The sequence below is a fragment of the Sylvia atricapilla genome, chromosome 14 (assembly GCF_009819655.1).
Source record: "Sylvia atricapilla isolate bSylAtr1 chromosome 14, bSylAtr1.pri, whole genome shotgun sequence".
NCBI classification, from domain to species: Eukaryota; Metazoa; Chordata; class Aves; order Passeriformes; family Sylviidae; genus Sylvia; species Sylvia atricapilla.
In genome coordinates this window covers 8,234,241-8,253,226 of record NC_089153.1, presented here as the reverse complement: position 1 = coordinate 8,253,226, position 18,986 = coordinate 8,234,241, and the positions used below count along the sequence as shown (strand labels likewise).

General features: G+C 40.0%; 1 protein-coding gene across 5 annotated transcripts in view; it reads right to left on the bottom strand.

Moving 5' to 3' along the window:
* Positions 1-18,986, bottom strand: part of RAPGEF6 (Rap guanine nucleotide exchange factor 6) — a 118,378-nt gene that overhangs the window by 90,104 nt on the left and 9,288 nt on the right. For all 5 annotated transcript variants that reach the window (XM_066329010.1, XM_066329009.1, XM_066329006.1 and 2 more), the window contains exons 2-4: positions 3,229-3,299; positions 2,538-2,594; positions 1,522-1,605 (exon numbers count right to left, since the gene is read on the bottom strand). In XM_066329010.1, coding sequence (XP_066185107.1) covers positions 1,522-1,605; positions 2,538-2,594; positions 3,229-3,299 — 212 coding nt within the window. The remainder of the gene's footprint in view (positions 1-1,521; positions 1,606-2,537; positions 2,595-3,228; positions 3,300-18,986) is intronic.

Genomic DNA, 18,986 nt, shown 5'->3' with positions numbered 1-18,986 from the left:
CTTGCTTTAATAAGACTACATCTTGAATGTTTCAAGAGTTTGTATTTTTCCCTTGGAGGTTCAATTCTCATAGCTGTAGGAGGCTGTCAGCCACATAATTGGCTTCAGAAGTTCCTCCAGGTCCTTGATATATCTCCTATGGTTAATCTTGCTGTGAGTAATCTCCTTCAAATATCCTGTTCACATGAATTATCTTTATTAACAAGCAAGGTTAACACAAAACCGCTTTAACTTGCTGACATGATTTTCCTTCCCCAAATCCGTCAATCCTGTTCCTTTATTCTGGCCATCCCTTTCATGTTAGAAGCAAATTCTTCTCCTCCTATGCCAAATCTATTAACAAATCCATTCTCCAGGCAATAGGGTAATCAAGATTATGCCATCTTTGTACCTGGTGTTACTGACTGATCCGTCTCTTACCTTAAAAATCTTGCAGGACTTCTCTCATCATGAGCATCAGTGTCAGAATATCGAATAGATTTACTGTACCCGGATGCAAGTTTTACTCCCCCAATTTTTAAACCAATTTCTGAATTACAACTTGCATTCAAGTTCATCAAGTCAATTAAAAAAAGCCCTTTTCAAGCACAATGAGCCCCAGTTGCCATCCGCATTCATTCAAACACATAGACAAAGTTAATAAGCTTGCTCCAAGCCCTGTCTAAATTGGCTTTGAACATTTCCAGGGATGGGGCAGCCACAGCTCCTCTGGACAATTTCACTCAAGGACCCTTCATCACTCAAGGAGCATTAAGTGTTTAATATCCAGCCTACAGTTAACTGAGTTGAAAAATTCAGTCCTATATGTTCTTACTGGTACTTACTATGAAATTCAAGTATATGGAAATGTATGTAAGCTGGAGTTGGCATTAAGTCACTCACAGTCAGCTCACGCTGAGTCAAGTGAAACACAGTGAAATAAAAATGAGTGATGTACAAGGTCAAGCAGAATATTACTCTGGTAATATTCAGGGTATTACTTGCCCCAGTTCAGCTCAAGTCTAACACTGTGCTTCAGTGAAAGCATGTCAGTGTTCACTGCATCTCAACCCCGAGACACAGACAGGCTCCTGGCACAAGCTCTCCACAGCTGATGCTGCTGGCCCCTTCTTGCTTCACATAAAAATCATGTGTGCCATTAAATACAGCCTCCAACCAAATACCAGAAGCTATGTGATCTTCAGTCGTTTTTGTGATGGGGAACTCTAACCAGAACAGTCACACAGCACGAATTATTCAAAGAGACCCCAAGGTAATAAGCTGACTACAAATTCTCTTACAAACTTAAAAAGCCAAACTAGATTGAGTGCAATATTTCACAAAAAAATTCAACATGCAGAAAAGGTCTGAGAAAATTTAAATTGAATTAGCTGAACATTTCTTTCACTATCAAACTTAAGAAAAACAAAATTATGAAATTATTTTTAAAGGCTTTAAAAATTACAGTTACAAAAATACATAGGAAGCATTTATTTTAAAAAAAGCCTTAAATAACAACTATAACTCAATTATTTTACATACCTGCAAGGTGGCAAAAACATTGAATCCTTCATGAGCACAGATCCAGAAAGCAGGATATACCAGCATCTTGCAATAGTTTCTGAGCTGTAAAAAAAGACATCACTGATACGTACTTCTCCTCACAGCACCTTAGATTATGTTATCCCAAAATACTACTGCAGTAAAGTAATGATCTATCATTCTACCAGTTCAGTATGCAAGAACCTGGGAACTGCAACTGGACCAAGATTTTTTTTTAAACATTCACATCAGGAATGCTTCTTATACTTTACATTTTGACATTTAACTCAGCTTAAAATTTGACCTTATTAAAATGAAATTTTTAGTGAAAACTCTTTATTCCAGTGAAAGTATACATAAAGGCTATAAATGCAGGACAGCACACAACCCCACACACAGACACTGACCTGCCACTGGAGCAGGTGTGTGTCACACACACCCAGCACTCCAACTAGCAGATGGCATCTCATTTAGACTCGGGTGTGCTGGAAGCTGTGCCTTTTACAGAAAGCTAGGACTAGCTGTGAGACAATAAATATACCAAAAGCAATGCTAAAATATGAGGAAATAAAAGTATATTTGCCTCCCAGCAAGAATCTATAGAACTCTAAGCTAAAATACTAATTTTTTGCAATGTAAAGTGATGGTGTTTGAGCTCCATCCCTCTCCAGTACAGGCTGCTCCGAAGGAGCCGTGCAGGCAGTGCCAGCTCCAGGGATACAGTGCCACCTACTGAGTGTCACCAGGGCTCCCACCACTGCAGAGGGGACACTGCCTGCCTTTCAGTCACCTCCTGTCACTGACACACACACCCCTCTGCTGTCCCTGGGAGCTGGGCTGGAAAGCCATGAGCACCTCTCAAACATCAACACTGCACTACTGCTACAACCACCTCTGCCTAAGCTTTTAGCCAATTATTGACAATGATTGAAAAGCAAATGACATGTAACAACATGCAAAACGCTGGGTTCGCTCACATTTCTGCTGAAGAACTCCAACAAGTGCTATGTACTCACCAAAAGAGAACTTGGTTGCCCTTGTACCTCTCATAGCGAGCACTTGACGACATTATTCTGAGGGAAGAGGAAGAGAAGTTTAAACTCAATGTTAATCCCCAAGATCATAAGTCATTAATCACTGCATTTCACCAGAATCACTTTCAGGCTCTAAGACCTCAAATTCAACTTTTTTTTTGTTCCAAACAAAGGATGTACTTAACCAGAAAATTCAAATTATTATGGTGTTCTTCATCATCCAAATAGATAAAATACTGCATGTTTTCCAAGTGTTTAAATCACTCCCACACACTGAAATTACCCATAGCAATGGAACTAAAGGAACTAAAATACTTCAAAAGCCCTTTTTTGTGCTTTGTTGGCCTTCCATTTTATGGATTCTGAGACCATCTGAATGTCTGAAGCATTCAGCAGCTTTTCTAATCTGGAGTTAAGGCAGGGCACTGTCTACATAGTCCTTTGCAGGCAAATAGGAGTAAGCTCTGCCTTCCTTCTCAGAACAGCTAATTAGTTTAGATTCTGTGCAGTGCAGATTCTGGGCAGTCACATTTTTGCAGTGACTTAACTCAGCAATGGATTTGGCCAATGCTCTGCCACCTCAAACTGAAGGCAGACAAAAGCTCTGCTTATCTCCACAAAAAAGTCATGGATGTAAGTGTGCTAAAAAAACACAAACTACAGAGTACTTCACCTTAGCTGATGTTCCCTAAAATGTGATAGGATGTCCAGTCCATGAAGGAAAGAATAGATAGTATGCAAGTCCTAAAAAGGAAATAAAAAACAAAACAAAAAATCATAAGCAATCTCATTCACATCTCATCACTCAGTGTTACTTTTAAGATTCTGCAGTAAATAACACAGAATTGTACAAAGCCCAGATAAATAGACAGGCCAAGACACACTTTAAGAACCTTGACTGCACTTGAGCTGTGGAAGTGAAAAGAGTGAAGTGCAACAGATGCATAAACACTGACCTGAAAAAAAAAATATTAAAAATATCCCAAAAAATATTAATTATGTGAATGGATACAGCAGTAAGCAACAAGTGGAATAAGACAAACAGAGCAGGCCTGTTCACCCAAGGTCAAAAATCGATGAAACTTTCTAAGATCTCTTTAAAGAAGGAATTTTTCAAAACCACTGAAAACCTAAGCCACTATACAGGGTGCAGAGAACCACCAGAGTACCTTTTCATAGCAAAGGGGTTATATTTAGAGAGGAAAAACTCCTTCATGTCCACCTCAGACCTAGCTGGCAGGCCCACTACAAACTACACCATCCTACTGCCTCTCTTGATCAGCCCAGTCCATGTCTGGAGGGAATATCCAATATTACTCCAAAATACTCTTTGGAGAAGATGAAAACAATAAAGCTTTAGAGGTCTCTCACTCCTACCACCACTAGTCAGCAACATGTCAGTGTCATCCACTAGCAACCACAAAAACAAAAATATTAAAACATGAAGATTATTTCGCTTTATAAACTAAACTTTACATAGAAGCTGTAATTAGGAGATACAGCTGTTTAAACTTCTCACCAGACAGAATCCTCTTCAGTCACAAAAATATCTGTGCTGATGGTGCAGACCACATGGCAGGGAACAGCTCACTAGGGCTATTCATCACTTAATTTACTGTCCTGAACAGGTGGGCTGTTAAGAGTCAAATACACACACAACAAAATCGTTATACACCACAGGGCAGTCTCTCCAGCTTGGCCTTGAAAGGCATGCTCTGAATTTTCAAGTGCTGCATTTATCCAGTGTTTACATAAGATAAATCAATATGAAAGCTGGCCTCAGAATTTACAATGGATTTACTTCAGAAAAGTTCTTTGGCTTCATAGTCCATGTTTAGCAATAGAACTGATATGGACTGTTGTATCAAATGAAAGGTCAGACATAATTGCAGACCGTGTAAAACCAATAAAACTCTGATTTTTTTTTTTTAAATGTCATTACCAAATCCCATGAAAATTAAACAGAAGGCCTAAATTTGTAACACATTTACAAAGCACTCATTTCACACAGTCCAATCTAATTTTAATCCTCCAAGCTGCCACAAACATGATTTTATTAGTGAAACCATCCAGGAGCACTAGCTATGGATAGACTCCAAAGACACCACAGCCTGCCAGAGGTGGGCACCTAGCAGCCAATGGGTCATTTCAGATAACCAACAGCTCCATTACTGAGCCTTCCCTGTTTCTGAGCACGGAAACTTCTCCCCCTGAAAGCAGCAGGCACAGAAAAGCAGCAACTATATACTCAGACCATACAGTGGTTTAGTGGTTAATAATATCTTGACTCACCCAGGCCAAAAGAAGGATACTCACTGTATAACTCCTGTAAAAACTGGGCAGCCAGGAGAGAATCAGTATTTGGTATTAAAAGTAAAGCTGAATTTTTCTAGTCTTTATAACTCATTGTATCTACATAGGTTTTCCTACAATTTCCAGTACTTTTTTACATAACTGGGACTAAGATGTAACACAACATCTTGAAAATGTTTTAACCAGTTCTGTAGTCATGATTACATAAAACTGTAAGCAGAACAAGAGCCTATGTTCCCCTTTTACTCACCAAGTTTTTAACTTCTGCATATGAAAAATCACCACATCCTGACTTCTAAATTATTCTCTACGACTCCCCAGAATGCAAACCCTTTGCAAGCTCACTCAGCCTGGACTGACTCCTGCACTCCACCTGCAGCACAGAGGACTGCTGTACTGACCCACTGAGGAGCTTGATGAACAAACAGTTGGTAAATTAAAGAGAGAAATATCTGCTTAAAGGGATACATGTCTGGAAAGCATCCCCCAACTCCAACCTCATCTGTCAAGATGAGCAGCAGCAGAGGGAACAGCTGAGCAGAGCACAGCAAAGGGAAAGCAAAGGTTCCCATTTCCTCACAGCAGAAGGCATTTAACTTACACTGCCCACTATTACTGCTCTCATGTTGATAAACGTAATAAATTATATGACAAATGTAATTCACTACCCAGCTAGGTGACGCATCAACAAGCTAAACACACTGGCTGCTCACACAGCAGTTTCTATAGGTGGTTTTAAAACAGGATCTTTCCCCAAAAATACCCGACTTTTAAAGGAAACCCTTCTCCTAGTCATGCAGAGAAGGTGATTCTGGGTGCCACTGAGCAAAAGAACTAACTCAGCAATCTCTTGGGAAGGGCTGTGAGGTGCCTTTTTCTATCAGTAACTAAAATGCACCCATCCAATGTGTTTTCCATATTTTGGTGAAAAAAGCCTTTTTTGCTTGTTTAAATCAATACATCCAGGCAGAATTCCTTCTCTCCCTCACGTGCCACTTCAGATTCTAACATGGCAGGGTATAGTACATATGGCACATATATATCCCAGTTTTTCCCAATAAAATGAAAATTACCTATCAGTCACAGTTTGTGAAGTTTTCTTCAACTCACAATACTTACAACTTATTGCAGACGATGTGTTTAAAATAGCACTGAAATTACATTTGACATGCTCTATTTAGAGTCTCATTCTATATTTTTGCCAGCAAATAACATCAATTAATCCGGGGGTGGGAAGACATGGGCAGGGGCTGTGGCCACCTCGTGGACAGAGGCTGAAGTCCAGCTGCACCACACTCCCAAAAATCCTCCTCCAACAAAGCTGAAAGCATTTATTTCTCTAATTCAAAGTTTACAACAGCTTCTAATAAAATTTTGAGTTTTATTTTTCGAAACCGGTTTCTTTCACTGCAGCAGTTATAAACAGCAGACAAGCACACAACCTCAGTACAAAGGGTAGTGAACACCTTCACAGACACTTTCCGACACTCACTACGAGAAGTGATGCCAAAGGGCAACGTTCAGCTTCATATGAGCAGAACACAAAACGTTTGCCAGAATTTTACAACCTCTTTCCATATCCTTCCTTATAATCTCTTTAATCCTTTTTTTTCTGTCAAAATCCAACCAAGACCAAACTAATGATAGAATAAAATTTCTTTACATAGTCTAAACTAAAGAATGAGGTCAGTGTGATTTTATTTTGCAATCTTTTCTTCAGAGCTTTTCATCAGCTGAAACAATAGCTGAAACTGAAGCACAGGATCCACCTGCTATGATCACAACATTCTTCAACCTTTGACAGAAAACCACCTTGACTAAGGTCATTTACAGAGAAAGTAACTAGAGAAAACTGCAGCTCCAGCAACTCAAGGGAAAGTGGGAAGCTAGGCAAAGAGTAATCAGGCAATTGTTAATCCTGTTAGAAAGGAGATTTTCTAGAGGAAACATGAACACTGTGACTGCAGTGATCCTGCATCAAGCTGCCAGTGACAGATCATTCTCTGCCTCCAGCTCTCACAGCAGACATGTTTAAAAAAAGCAGAGGGTATCTGTGTCTTCAAATTTTTCTCCCACCAGAATACACTGTACAGAACAGTGTGTGCCCCAGCAGCAGTGCAGAGCCAAGGGACAGCTCTGCGGATGGCGCTGTTATCACACAAGTGTGGTCACCAGCAGCCTCAGCTTCCTTCAGCACCAGCTTTTATCATCTCCAGCACGCACAGTCTTCCAGCAAAAAGCTTAACCCGCTGCTAAACCAAAGGTGGTATAAAAATACAGAGATTTTAGTAACAATATCATGTTATAGAAATATATGTTCTTTTATGGTAACATCCTCATCACAGTATAGTAAAAGGGAGCCACCTGAATACCCACACCACTTCTCATTTTCCCTGCCAGATGCTAACTCTCAGAGATACCATAAGAGGGGAAAATAAAAGAAGCATCAACTAAAAACTCACTACACAAAAGTAAAGCCACCAGCTAGCTACCACCATCACCCATTTATCCCAAAACATTTATTTGAAAGTAATTTCCTCCTTTTTGTTTTGTTTGTTTGTTGGGTTTTTTTTTTGTTTGGTTGGGGTTTTTGGGTTTTTTTGCAAGGATGGTGAAATATTAGTTTCTTAATTGTTAAGATGTAACTTTTTAAAATAAAGAAGTAAGTACACTCAGCTAGAAAAATGATCAGGAGAATATAATCCAAACTCAAAGTTGCTGAGGAAGTGGTGGTCATCCTTAAGTTTCATTATTGGCATCTTTTTAAAATATGACCAAGATCTGAAGGCTTCCGAACAAGCACCACAGTGCAGCAACACCACTGATGGGCAAAATTTGCAAGCAGGTATTGTTTCCTTTTGCTTCACCCTCTTCTCACCCAACCTCTGGCCTTTACTCCAAGAAGCACCTTTACAAAGCCTGGAATTGAGGCTCTGATGGAACAGCAGTGGTCTTGAACATGAAGTTCTGACCACAAAGTTTCCTAATCAACAACTCTAGCCAGCACAAGTGTAATTCACATGAGCTGCAACCAGATGCTTTAAGGCCACAAGGTCCAAGACAAATCCTCCTGCAGTGTTACAAGGGGGTAAAAGCAGTGAGGGAAGGGAAGGAGCAAGCAAGCAAAAAAAAAAAAAAAAAAAAAAAAAAAAAAAGCAGCAGCTCTGAAACAAGGATGGAATGACTGTCAAAAACACAAAACAAGAAACTAATGCCTCACTGCTTTTGACCTTAGCCAGGTGTTCCAGTAACATACCATTATTACTATTATTATTATTAAACACTAAACAGGAAATCTGGTCTATTTCTAAGGAAAATAAATTGTTCTGAAATGACCTCATAGTTGCAAACTCTGATTAATCTCACACAGAGACAACCTCGGCAATTACAATCAGGTATTAGGGATGCTGAGGAAGCCATAACTCCCCAGAGAGTCTTTTAGCACTGCCTGTGATGTTCTGTCCCTCATGGCAGCAGGCAGAGCCAGCCCAGCTCACAACAGCTGCATCCAGCCCTGGGCCAGCTGCTCACTGCAGCAGGGGCAGGACCCGGGGATGCTCCCACAGCCAGACCACTCTGCGCCTCCCAGATAGCCCACATCCACCCTGAACCTGAAACAAGGGGTCCCAAGAAAGCAGACTGGCAAGCACTATTCAGTTAGTCCACAGTTCTGCTCAGGGAATGAGAAAAGAGCAGAAACCTGCACCAGAGCACAGGCACTTCAAAGCTGCATGTAAAACCAGCTGTGTCAGCAAGTTCCAGACAGATTGCTCTCACATGCAAACCTGTCCCAAAGAGCTGCACAAAACCTGTCTCTCAATCCACCCCAAACACATTAAAGTCCTGTTGCAAGAACATATGCTTGGCTCACTGGAGGCTGCCCACACCCAGCCCACGCAGGCTGCAGCCACCCAGGATGCCCTGGGTCACACTCAGGAACCTGCTTCTCCAAAAGCACAAAGGATCAGTGATGGGATTTTGCGTCCATTCCTTTTCTAAGCTAAGGCAGTTGGCAGGACGTGTCTTTCACATGTTTCAGAGCAAACAAAATACTAGTATTTTCTGATGTTAGAGATCCAGCCATATTACTGAGAATATACTTTGAAAGAAATAGACACACATTTCTGCCTTCGAACCAACAGTTAAACACAGCTTCACAAATTTCAAGGGCATTTTCAAAAAGACCATCAGGTACAAAATCCTCCAGGGAAGGAAGATGCATGGTTGAAAGGTACCCTCCTGTTTGTATGCTGCTTAGCTTCTTCCCCCTTTTCTGAGCAGAAACAAGGCTGGAAACAAGCTCCAGCGGAGTCAAGCACTCACCTGGTATCAGGACAAGGATTTTAACAGCCTCTTGGACAGTGTCTGAATTTCTCAGTATTAAAGCTGTTATTTAAAGTGCCTAGATTTCAGTAAAGCAAACAGAGGTGATTCCTGGAGCACAGAGCACAAGCTGTGTAAGCTCTATGTGGGAGGCTCCCTCCAGCCCCATGCCATTACTTGCTTCTCAGTGATTCAGCAGGCTCCTTATACAGATTGAATGCAGCTTTTATTAGGAGTCCTGTCAGGCTCAATAAAGACTTTGTCACCCCTGGAAGGGGGGGAATGGGGGGGTGTAGCAGAAGAGAGGAAATGTTACTCAGCACGGTTTATGGTTTTCATTGCTTCCCTTCCTGTTGCTTCATTGAAGGCTGGAATCCACGCTGTTTCCTTTAGTTTCTGTTTAAGGCCAATTTAAAAATAGTACTCCCAAATTCTTTCCTGATACTGTAATACCAGAAATAAAAACACAGAAACATGCTGTAGTTCTCTGATCCATATTTTACACATTCAGATATCTACAGAGCAAATTCACCAACTTTAGGGATGCTGGTTCAAGAAGCCCACCCCTACACACTGTCAGCTACCCCCAAAACTAGTGGGAGGAGCAAAAAATCCACTATAACATGTGTAACAGAGTATACTGCTCCTAAACTAAATGGAAGATGATGAGATGAAGTGGAAAGTAACTCCTCCATCTTAACTTAATTTACTCTCCTTGTTCAGGGGCACAGACATTGGACTTCAATAAAAATACAAGTGATGCAATAGAATGTCTTCATTCAGGGATCTTCACTTAAAGTAACAATTCCCTTTAAAGTAGCCTCCTATTTAGCTGGAGGCCACTTAAAAACAAAAATAAAAATTAAATACAAGCACTGAGACACTATTAGGGAAGAGAAAGGATGGATTAGTCAGTCAGACAAATGAAAATATTATGAATGAAGGACATTAAAGTGCCTTGCAAAGAAAGGCAGAGCGTAAACAGCACTCCTAAGGAATGAAACTGCATCATTCCACATTGGAAACACCACTAATTCAAAAAGCCTAATTAAAGAACCTTTCACAGAACATAACAGCAAACTCCTGCATAATCTTATGTCACTGCCTGAGACTGCACACAGTAACACTTGTATACAGTAAACTGGCTCAACTACTTTAGAGATATACTCCATTATTCATTAAAAAAAGGGCATGTATTTCATAAAGAACAGCTTCAAATGAGCAGGAACTTGAATTCTTTGATTTATGGTCTCTCAGAGGTCCCCAAACTCCTGGAGCCTATGGTCATCAGACAACTATGGATCATATTGTGACTATGATAGAGCACTGCTCCCTAAACTCTTAACTTCCCATTTACCTATGCAAATGACAGATACTGGTTTTTCCAAATGAGGAATTATCAGTCTAGTTATTATATAGTATCTTTATAAAGGAGAAAAGAAATTAAAGGAGACTTCATTTTGCTCTTGTAAATCCAGGAAGCAATTCCCATTGACAGCATCAGTTAATAGTATAGCCACAAAGAGAGAACTAAAATCTGACTCTTATTTTTGTAGATCCGAAAAAGTATCATTTGCACACTTGGATTTTTATCTTCTTTTTTGTGAAAAAGTAACAGTCCCTCAGTGGGGTAAATAGTTTGCTTATATATTATTTTCTAATATTTCATTAAAACATGCACATGGCTACAGGCACAGACTTGGACTTTTAAGAATCAAACTATCTTGAAGAAAGTTTAGAAAAGTCAGATCTTCAAATACAGAGACTTGAGAGCCACTATTATAGCTTTTTGATGGACTGAAAATACCTCAATTCAGTGGCCTACTTCTAAAAGTAAAATAAAAGAATTGAAGTCTTTCTACACGAAAATATAATAACAAGTTTCTCTACCCACCAATCACTCCCCACACCCAATCCAGATAAACACCTTCCACCTCAGAACCCTGGATTATGTTGATACAAGACTTTGGTAGAAAGAAAAACATATAAAGGAATGAGGGAGGGGAAAATTTATATTATTTTTACTGCTGTTTCATCACAGAGTCAGCATTTTTGGAACCCTGACTTCACCAGAGGAAAAAAAAAAAACTTCCTTTGGAAAAGCTCATTTTGCAGTGAAATTGCAAGGGCCCTGAACTGGAGAGACAGAACAACAGATGTCACTGCTTCAAAGCAAGCAGCTCATGGAGAAGTTTGAGTATCTGAAGCACTGTTCAGCCCTTTTCCCAGTTAAGAATAAAAGTACAGCTATGAAAAAGTGCTTTCAACTAAAATATTACCATAAAGTTCCCTGACATACATTACTTAATTTTAAAGTATCTTTCAGACTTACATGCCAATAATAGAAAAGCAAGCTGCCTCAAAAACCCTAAGCTCCTGAAGTTCAACAGGATGGGAAGCACAGAATACATAAAATTATGCTTTATCAAAGAGCAAGACTTTATACCAAACATTTTTAAATAATACAAAGATCGTAAAATCAGCCTCCCAACCCAGGCTCTTGAAAAATCGCCTAAAATTCACCAAAAAATGAGTGGCTTCTAGTTCAGTCAACACTCTGTTAGTTAAGCAGCCCACCACTTGTCAGAATTACCTACCTCCCTTCCAGAGAACAAGCATCCATCAAATAGCAGTATTTCAGTTAAAACCTTTTAGACATAACTGAAAAAACATCACCCTCTCTGATTCACAAAGAAACTCCCTGCTCTTTTCAGAGCGAAGTGTCAACATCTGAAATTTCTTTTTAAGAAAAGAAGGAATTGTGGTAGTAAAGGCCAGAACACTGAAACATATAGGGGAAAAAAAAAAAAAAAAAAAAAAAAAAAGGTACACTCTTATTAAATAAGAGATGTGGTATAGAAACCTGGGGATGAAGAGAGAGGAGGTGGAGGATGAAATCCAAAGGTCAGTTCTATGCTTACCTGTCATGACAACATGGGAGTGAGGCTGAGTGCAGCTCAGACATGTCTAACATCTCAGTTGTTACTTACACATGACTCTGCTCTTACTGCAGAAAATGCTCTAGTTCTTGTTCTCTTTCCTCCCTCTTGGACTAACAACTGCTGGCTCATATTTAACATATAAACACTCCACTGTCAATGTTTTCATTGTGTTTTGCCCAATGTACCTTTGCAGCAAGTGAATGTTATAACTGAGCTCCAATAATACAGCTCAACAGGTATCTCACAGAGAAGGACTGACAGACACAATAACAGCACTTTACTGTAGCTTTTTTCCATCATATCGATTGTCAGAATTTTATACTAATTGATAAGAATATTGTTGTTTTTCTAATGGCACGTTTATGATTTTTCTGTGTGTAATTTCTTACTTCTTTGTGAATTCAAGCAAGCAAGCAAGGATCATGTCTGTCTGGAAATTAAGTCCAGCTAAATAAATAATAGTGAAGGCAAAATGAGATCTTTATCAATACTGTAATTTAAATCACCCACTCAGTAGCTAGGTAAGAAAGAGAAATAAAGCTCTATTAACTGCCTAAAAATGTTTTGGTGCATCAGTAAAACAGGAAGAGAATTATGAGATTATAACTGGAGAATAAAATATCACACAAATGTAATGCTCTCCTGCAGTCTTTTTCAATAAAGCCACTGAAGGAAAAAAAGAAAAATCAACCTCCAGCTACTTAATTCCCATAATAATGTCATTAAGAACTATAAAGGAATTCCTGTAGTGGACAGCAGTAATACGTTCACCAGTAATTTCTTCTGCATCCTGGCACTAAAGTACCCAAGCACTAGCAAATAGAGCAACCTAAGAAAGTTATGTATAGGAGGCAATATTTCTTAGGAGTCTGAATTATCTGAATATAGATTTCCACAAACTTTACTAATACCTCAGCTACTACAATATCTTCTCACATGTTGAGAAAGATTAAATACCTGTGTTCACTGTGTCCATAAAGTGGCAAACATACTTATATCCCTCATCAAAGAAAAAAAAGGATTATTCAGTAGCTCTTTGCATCTTTGCCCATAGCAAAGAATTAGCCAGATTTACCTCACTGCAACATTTGAATGTAAACCACCACAGCAGAACTCTGGGAATTGATGCTCTTCCACTTTAACATCAACTTTTTTATTTCTCAGCAATACCTGTGCCATAAACCACAAAGAAGCTTACAGATCCAAACTGAGGCGTTATATACGTGTACATATACATATATACATTATTCATCTAGCTAGGTTAACAAGTTTCAAGTTTGAAATCAAATCAAATAAATGTCAGAGGTACAGATACCTGTGCACTTCCCTAGTCATTACATTGATCACTGATGCATAATGTTACAAAGGGAATAATTCCAATTAAGAAAATTAACAACTTCAACAATTGGAGGACAACAAACAAGCATACCCTTCAGAGACTGAATCAACCGTAAGACAATATTATCAGTCAGGAATTTGTAGCTCCAAATCCTGCAGCCTACCCACTTCACAAAGTGCAACAAACTTCCTGACTAACATCCACAGAACTACAGGCAAGATGCCAAGGCCCTGTCTCCTCCACCCCACACTGAATCAAACAGGTACCAATTGATAACACATGAGACACGGGCTCCTTCAGCTGGGTTGCAGTATATGAGATGACATGGAAACCTCTTCTCCAATGAGCCATTCAATCCTTAGGCAGACCAAAAACTTCAGAGGTTATGACCAGCTTTGACTACAAAACTGAAACGAACCAATTCTACCACCTTTCTTATTCCTAGGAAACCATTAGCAACACAATTTGTAATGTACCACACCAGAGATTCCTCCAACTTCTTGCTCTTCCAGTGTTAGCCAACCACAGCCTCTACGGAGGTACAACAAACCCACTTTTAAACAAATCAAGGGTCTCACCTAAAAAGAAGACTTCTGTTTTAACAGAGCAAGACTACCATTATTTACTGAAGGTAAAAAAGAAAACCAAAAACTACTACTAAACTTAATCTGGATCTGGTATTGTAGCTTAGACATTTTACGTAATTACACTGAAAATTAAGACCTCCCTGTTGTGCATTTTCTTGAAAAGCTGTGTGTTTAGTGTCTCAGCCTCTCACTCAGGCAGCTGGGCCACTGCAGTGCTTACTAAGTACACTCAGTCCAAGAACTGGAAGGAATGGAAGACCTGTTATCTAAGATTTCTCACTTTATTACATTAGCATCCACAACCATGAAAGTTATATAATTATATTTCATACAAAAATAGTTTAAAAAACATGTTCAACTAGAGTCAAACTAGAGCTTGGGGAAAATGAAAGCAACATTACTATTCACCATACTAAACACTGAAGTCCGAGACTCCAGATTTTACAGAGCCAGGTTTGCCGCATTTTAGAGACCCTAACTAAGCACAAGGGGAATTCTCAATTTTCTTAAAAACATGGTTGTACCCAGCTCTGACAGGTTATGAAGCACCTGTTAACTACAGGTCTGCTATACTCCATAATCACCTAAAGTGAACAGCGGGGAAACAAAACACAAGAAAGTTTCTCTCTTGGGCTGTGAACTCCACCAGGAGAAGTATCCCAATGCCCCAGGAATCAGGCTGAAATGGTGGGCCAGATGTATGGGATAAGAGATCTTTTCCTAGTGATCACACCAGCTGGATGATACCCTTTAATCGCTGCACCAACTGCATGTCAGTTTGGAAGAACCAGAACAAGAAGACTTCGACAAGCATCTTGGAAGTCACCTACAATGGCATCTATAGAGGAGTTTGCTGAAGTAAGCCTTCCCATCCAACACAAGGGAAGCAGTACATGTGTGTGACAGAATGTCAGCAGTCTGACAAAGGACTGCCAGTTTCCTTCCTACTTCAAATGGGAAACGGGAACAGAAACTTCTTCTGCAACAGTTGGAAAGAACAATTTTACTCAGCCAAATCACCACAGCCTACTGGAGGCTGGACATGCTGCAAAGAACTCTGAAAACATAGGATCGAGCAAATCAGATTTAAGTAGAATAACTTTCCCACAGTATCTAGTCGCCATTGGCACGCACAACCCTTTGTGACAAGAGCGTCATAAACCTCCCAAAACTGAAGTGCAACAAAAACAGTACCATCACCTTTCAACACTAAACCCATGATGCAGTTTACAATGACAGACTTCACTCCTCAGCTCCTTCAAATACAAAATGCCCAAATGAAAAACATTACAAAAGCTCTGGAACTCTCTATAGGAGTTCATCTTTGGCCAAAAGGCCAAACTGTACACGCCTGCAACACAACATCACCACAAGAATTCCTTCCCTCCAGACCAACAGGACCATCATTTGAAGCTCATTAATGATCAGTCTTTGAAGGAGAGACTGCTTAAATGTCAATGCTCTAATCAGGCACAAAAAGATTACAAAGAGAGAATCCCTTAAGGCAGTTATTTTTGTTCTATTCTTCAAGAATTTGCTACACTCTTGACATGCTAAAAGCTAACCAATAATTAGCAGAGCAAAGCAACCTCGAGAAACCAGATTGCAGAATGCTAACTAATTTGTGCATGCTTCCCTGAACTCAGGGTATTTCCAAAATACTGCATTGAAATCCTCAAAAGAGGAAGAAGGGTGTATCACAGCACCATCAAACAAAGGAAAACTCTCTATATTGTAAGCCTGAGGCCATTGAAAGAAGAAGACCTCCAAGTTTCAAAAACAGCTTGTCAGGCAATACCAGCATGAGCAGAGTTCTTTGACAGCAGTATCAGGCCTCTAACAAGGAAAGGCATCAGAGCTCTGAACAGACTTTATCAAGCCAATATCAATACACTTCTCAATGAAAACTCATTTTTGCACATGCCTGGCAAAGCGTTTTGCACTTCCCTGCCAACTGCAACTCCATCTGGAATGTCCAGAGAAGTGTGCAGCTTCTTTGCCAGTGACAAGACCACCACAAGCCACCTTTTAATGCCAAGGGACCTATTTCCATCTGAAGACTGCCAGCTTTTCACACTCCTGTGATGGCAGCATCAAGCACTGCACAGTACCCAGGGTTACTGGAGCTGGCCATGGAGTAAACAGCAGCACAGCAGGGATGGCACACAGCTGCTGACAGGTGTTTGGTCTCCTCCCCTCTGGTCCTCAGCAGCAGGGCTGCCCACCAGTGGACAAAAGCTGGGCACAGGCACCTCACTTTGATCTCACAGCAGACATTCACACAAGTTCCCAAAGGCCGTTCTCCTACTATTTATTTTCACTGCAGATATCCAGCTCTCCCTACACAATGTGACACAAGAAACGGCTTTGTGAAAATAAACATTACAGAAAAACTCCTCTCTGAAGCTTAGACAAAGTAAGTTTGGGTATAGTACCTGACGAGATTTTCTATTGAAAATCATTTTTTTATAATTATCTTTTTATTCACTACAATGTTTTGCAGCTTTAATATTGTTTCTGTGAGAAATTTAACACCTACACATCTTGACTTCTTCCCCTCCACCCTTTGCATTTTTGGAGAACAAAAGCAGAAAAGAAATGTGGATTTTTTTCCATTTGGCAACTTTTCTGAATGCCAAATGTACTTGCAGTTCTCTCCCACCTCCTTCCACACCCTTTTCTGGCCCTTTTTCACTATTCTAGTATCTGCAAGACGATCCTATTGCAAGGTCAGTAACAAGGAACTATGCTCATAGTCTAGGTCAGATTAAGCATTGTGAAACACACCCTTACTACCTAACCAGTCCCTGAAATAAATTTTTTTCAATTCAGATACTACAATAAGAAATAGGTGGGTAGAAAAATATTACATTACATATTTAAAATTTAATTCTTAAGTGAAAACTTTTAAATTATCATCCTACAGACAAAACTAAGTGCATGACCCCACTTCATGGGGAAAAGTATACACTAAAGGAAGTAAGTTCCAGATAAAAATTCCAAGACTTCACAATAAATTCTGGTTTTACTCTCAGGGTTCTCACAGCTGTCACTAAAATGAAAAAACAGTTTTTCAGGAACAGTAGAAGCAAGGAAAGGAAAAGCAATCTTGGAGCAATAACATTTCACATGGTCCTTGGAAGATCACCGGGAACAGCTACCCTAATACACACCAACTCCACTTACTCCTCTAACAGGATTTATATGAAGCAAAAGTCTTATTAGCTGCTGGAAAGAACCAAACCAATCTTATCTTGGAAAGTTACAGGTATGAGATCACCTGTCCCCAGCTCCCCGTGTTTGCAAGCTGAGCAACACAGAGGGAACACTGCAGGCACCAGCTGCCTGCTGGCACCAGCTGTGGCTTCCCAGGTCCCCACAACTGTTCTGGAGCACTGAGTGTCTTCTGTGACAGCAGTGGCCAGAAATTTCAGACATTTTTCAGCCCCCTAGAAGCTAAATTTACCACCACCCTACCATCACAGTTCAGAGAATTAGGCCTTGAAATATCTGATCAACACTAACATATGACCTAGTCTGCACAATCGCATCTGCTGAGCCCTAAATCCTGCATTTATTATGAAGATTATCATTAAACAAGCTGCTGTGATCTCTGGTTTTTAGTTGCAGTTACTTTAGCTTGAAAAATATCTCGAAATGCTATATGTGTATATTTCTAGTATGCTCTGAACCACACAGTGAAAACAATGAGTTTGTTTTACTAACACCTCTCCAACACAAAAGCCTTGACAACTGTATCCTCAGTCCAGAAAACCCCAGAACCACTGAGTGAACCTTCTAAAGACCTCCTTGGAACAAAATATAAATAAAAAGAACAGAAAGGATGTGCAGCCCTCTCAGGACATCCCAACATCCCCCTGAAAGCTTGAACAGAGACAGGGACTGCACACCAAACACCCCAAAGCAGATACACAACAGCATCAGTCCCAAACTTTCTGAACAAGATGAAGGAAAAGGGATAGAGATTTCGAAGAAGACTTTGTGCTTTGAGAATAACTTCACAGGCAGATGAGGAATTTGATGTATTCTAGAAGTGTTTGGTTAAATATTCTTATCTACAGTCACACCAGATTCTCAAACTGCTTCAACCAAACGGCACTAAATCAACAGGCACAATGCTAATGAAATCTGTGCTTGAGACTCACTCTGTATTAGGACTGTAACAGCAGGAGAAGCTTAAAAAAGAAAACAAAAAAACAGTAAGAAGATATCAAGCCACACCTGGACAACAGTGTTTTCAGACAAAGCTGTTTCTAAATATACCGGACTCTGGATGAATTAAAGAATGACACAAAGTTCTTCTCCTTAGTAACCAGTGACAGGAGGAGAGAAAACGTCCTCAAGCTGCACCAGAGGGCGTTTAGCTTGGATATTAGGAAAACTTTTTTTCATGGAAAGGACTGTCAAGCATTGGAACAGACTGCTCAGAGTGGTGGAAGAGTCACCATCCCTGGAAGCACCCAAAAAACCCCTGTGGATAAGGCACTTAAGGAGATTGATTAATGGTGAACTGGTGGTGCCACGCTGACAGCTGGACTTGATCTTGGAGTCTTTTTGCACTTTAATGATTCTGTGATTCAGTAAAAGTACTTAAGAGCATTTCCTTTAGGCTGGGGATCACTCTCCCAGAGGGAAGACACTGATGTCTGCCATCACTGACCAGGGAAAGTTAGGAACTAACAGCTATGAGAGCAGAATTCCTGCAGGCACCCTCCGACCTATCTTGCAGAACCACCAACACACACAGATCACGATCATCTTCTTTCTCCTCACACAAGAGTCATACATATAAGAGTGTCTTAGAATATAATTTCCTTTAAAATTCTTTATTGTACAAGTATCTTGGAGAAAAGATAGCTAAAAATTATATAGAAAAGGTGTGCAGCAGGCACCCACACACAAACAG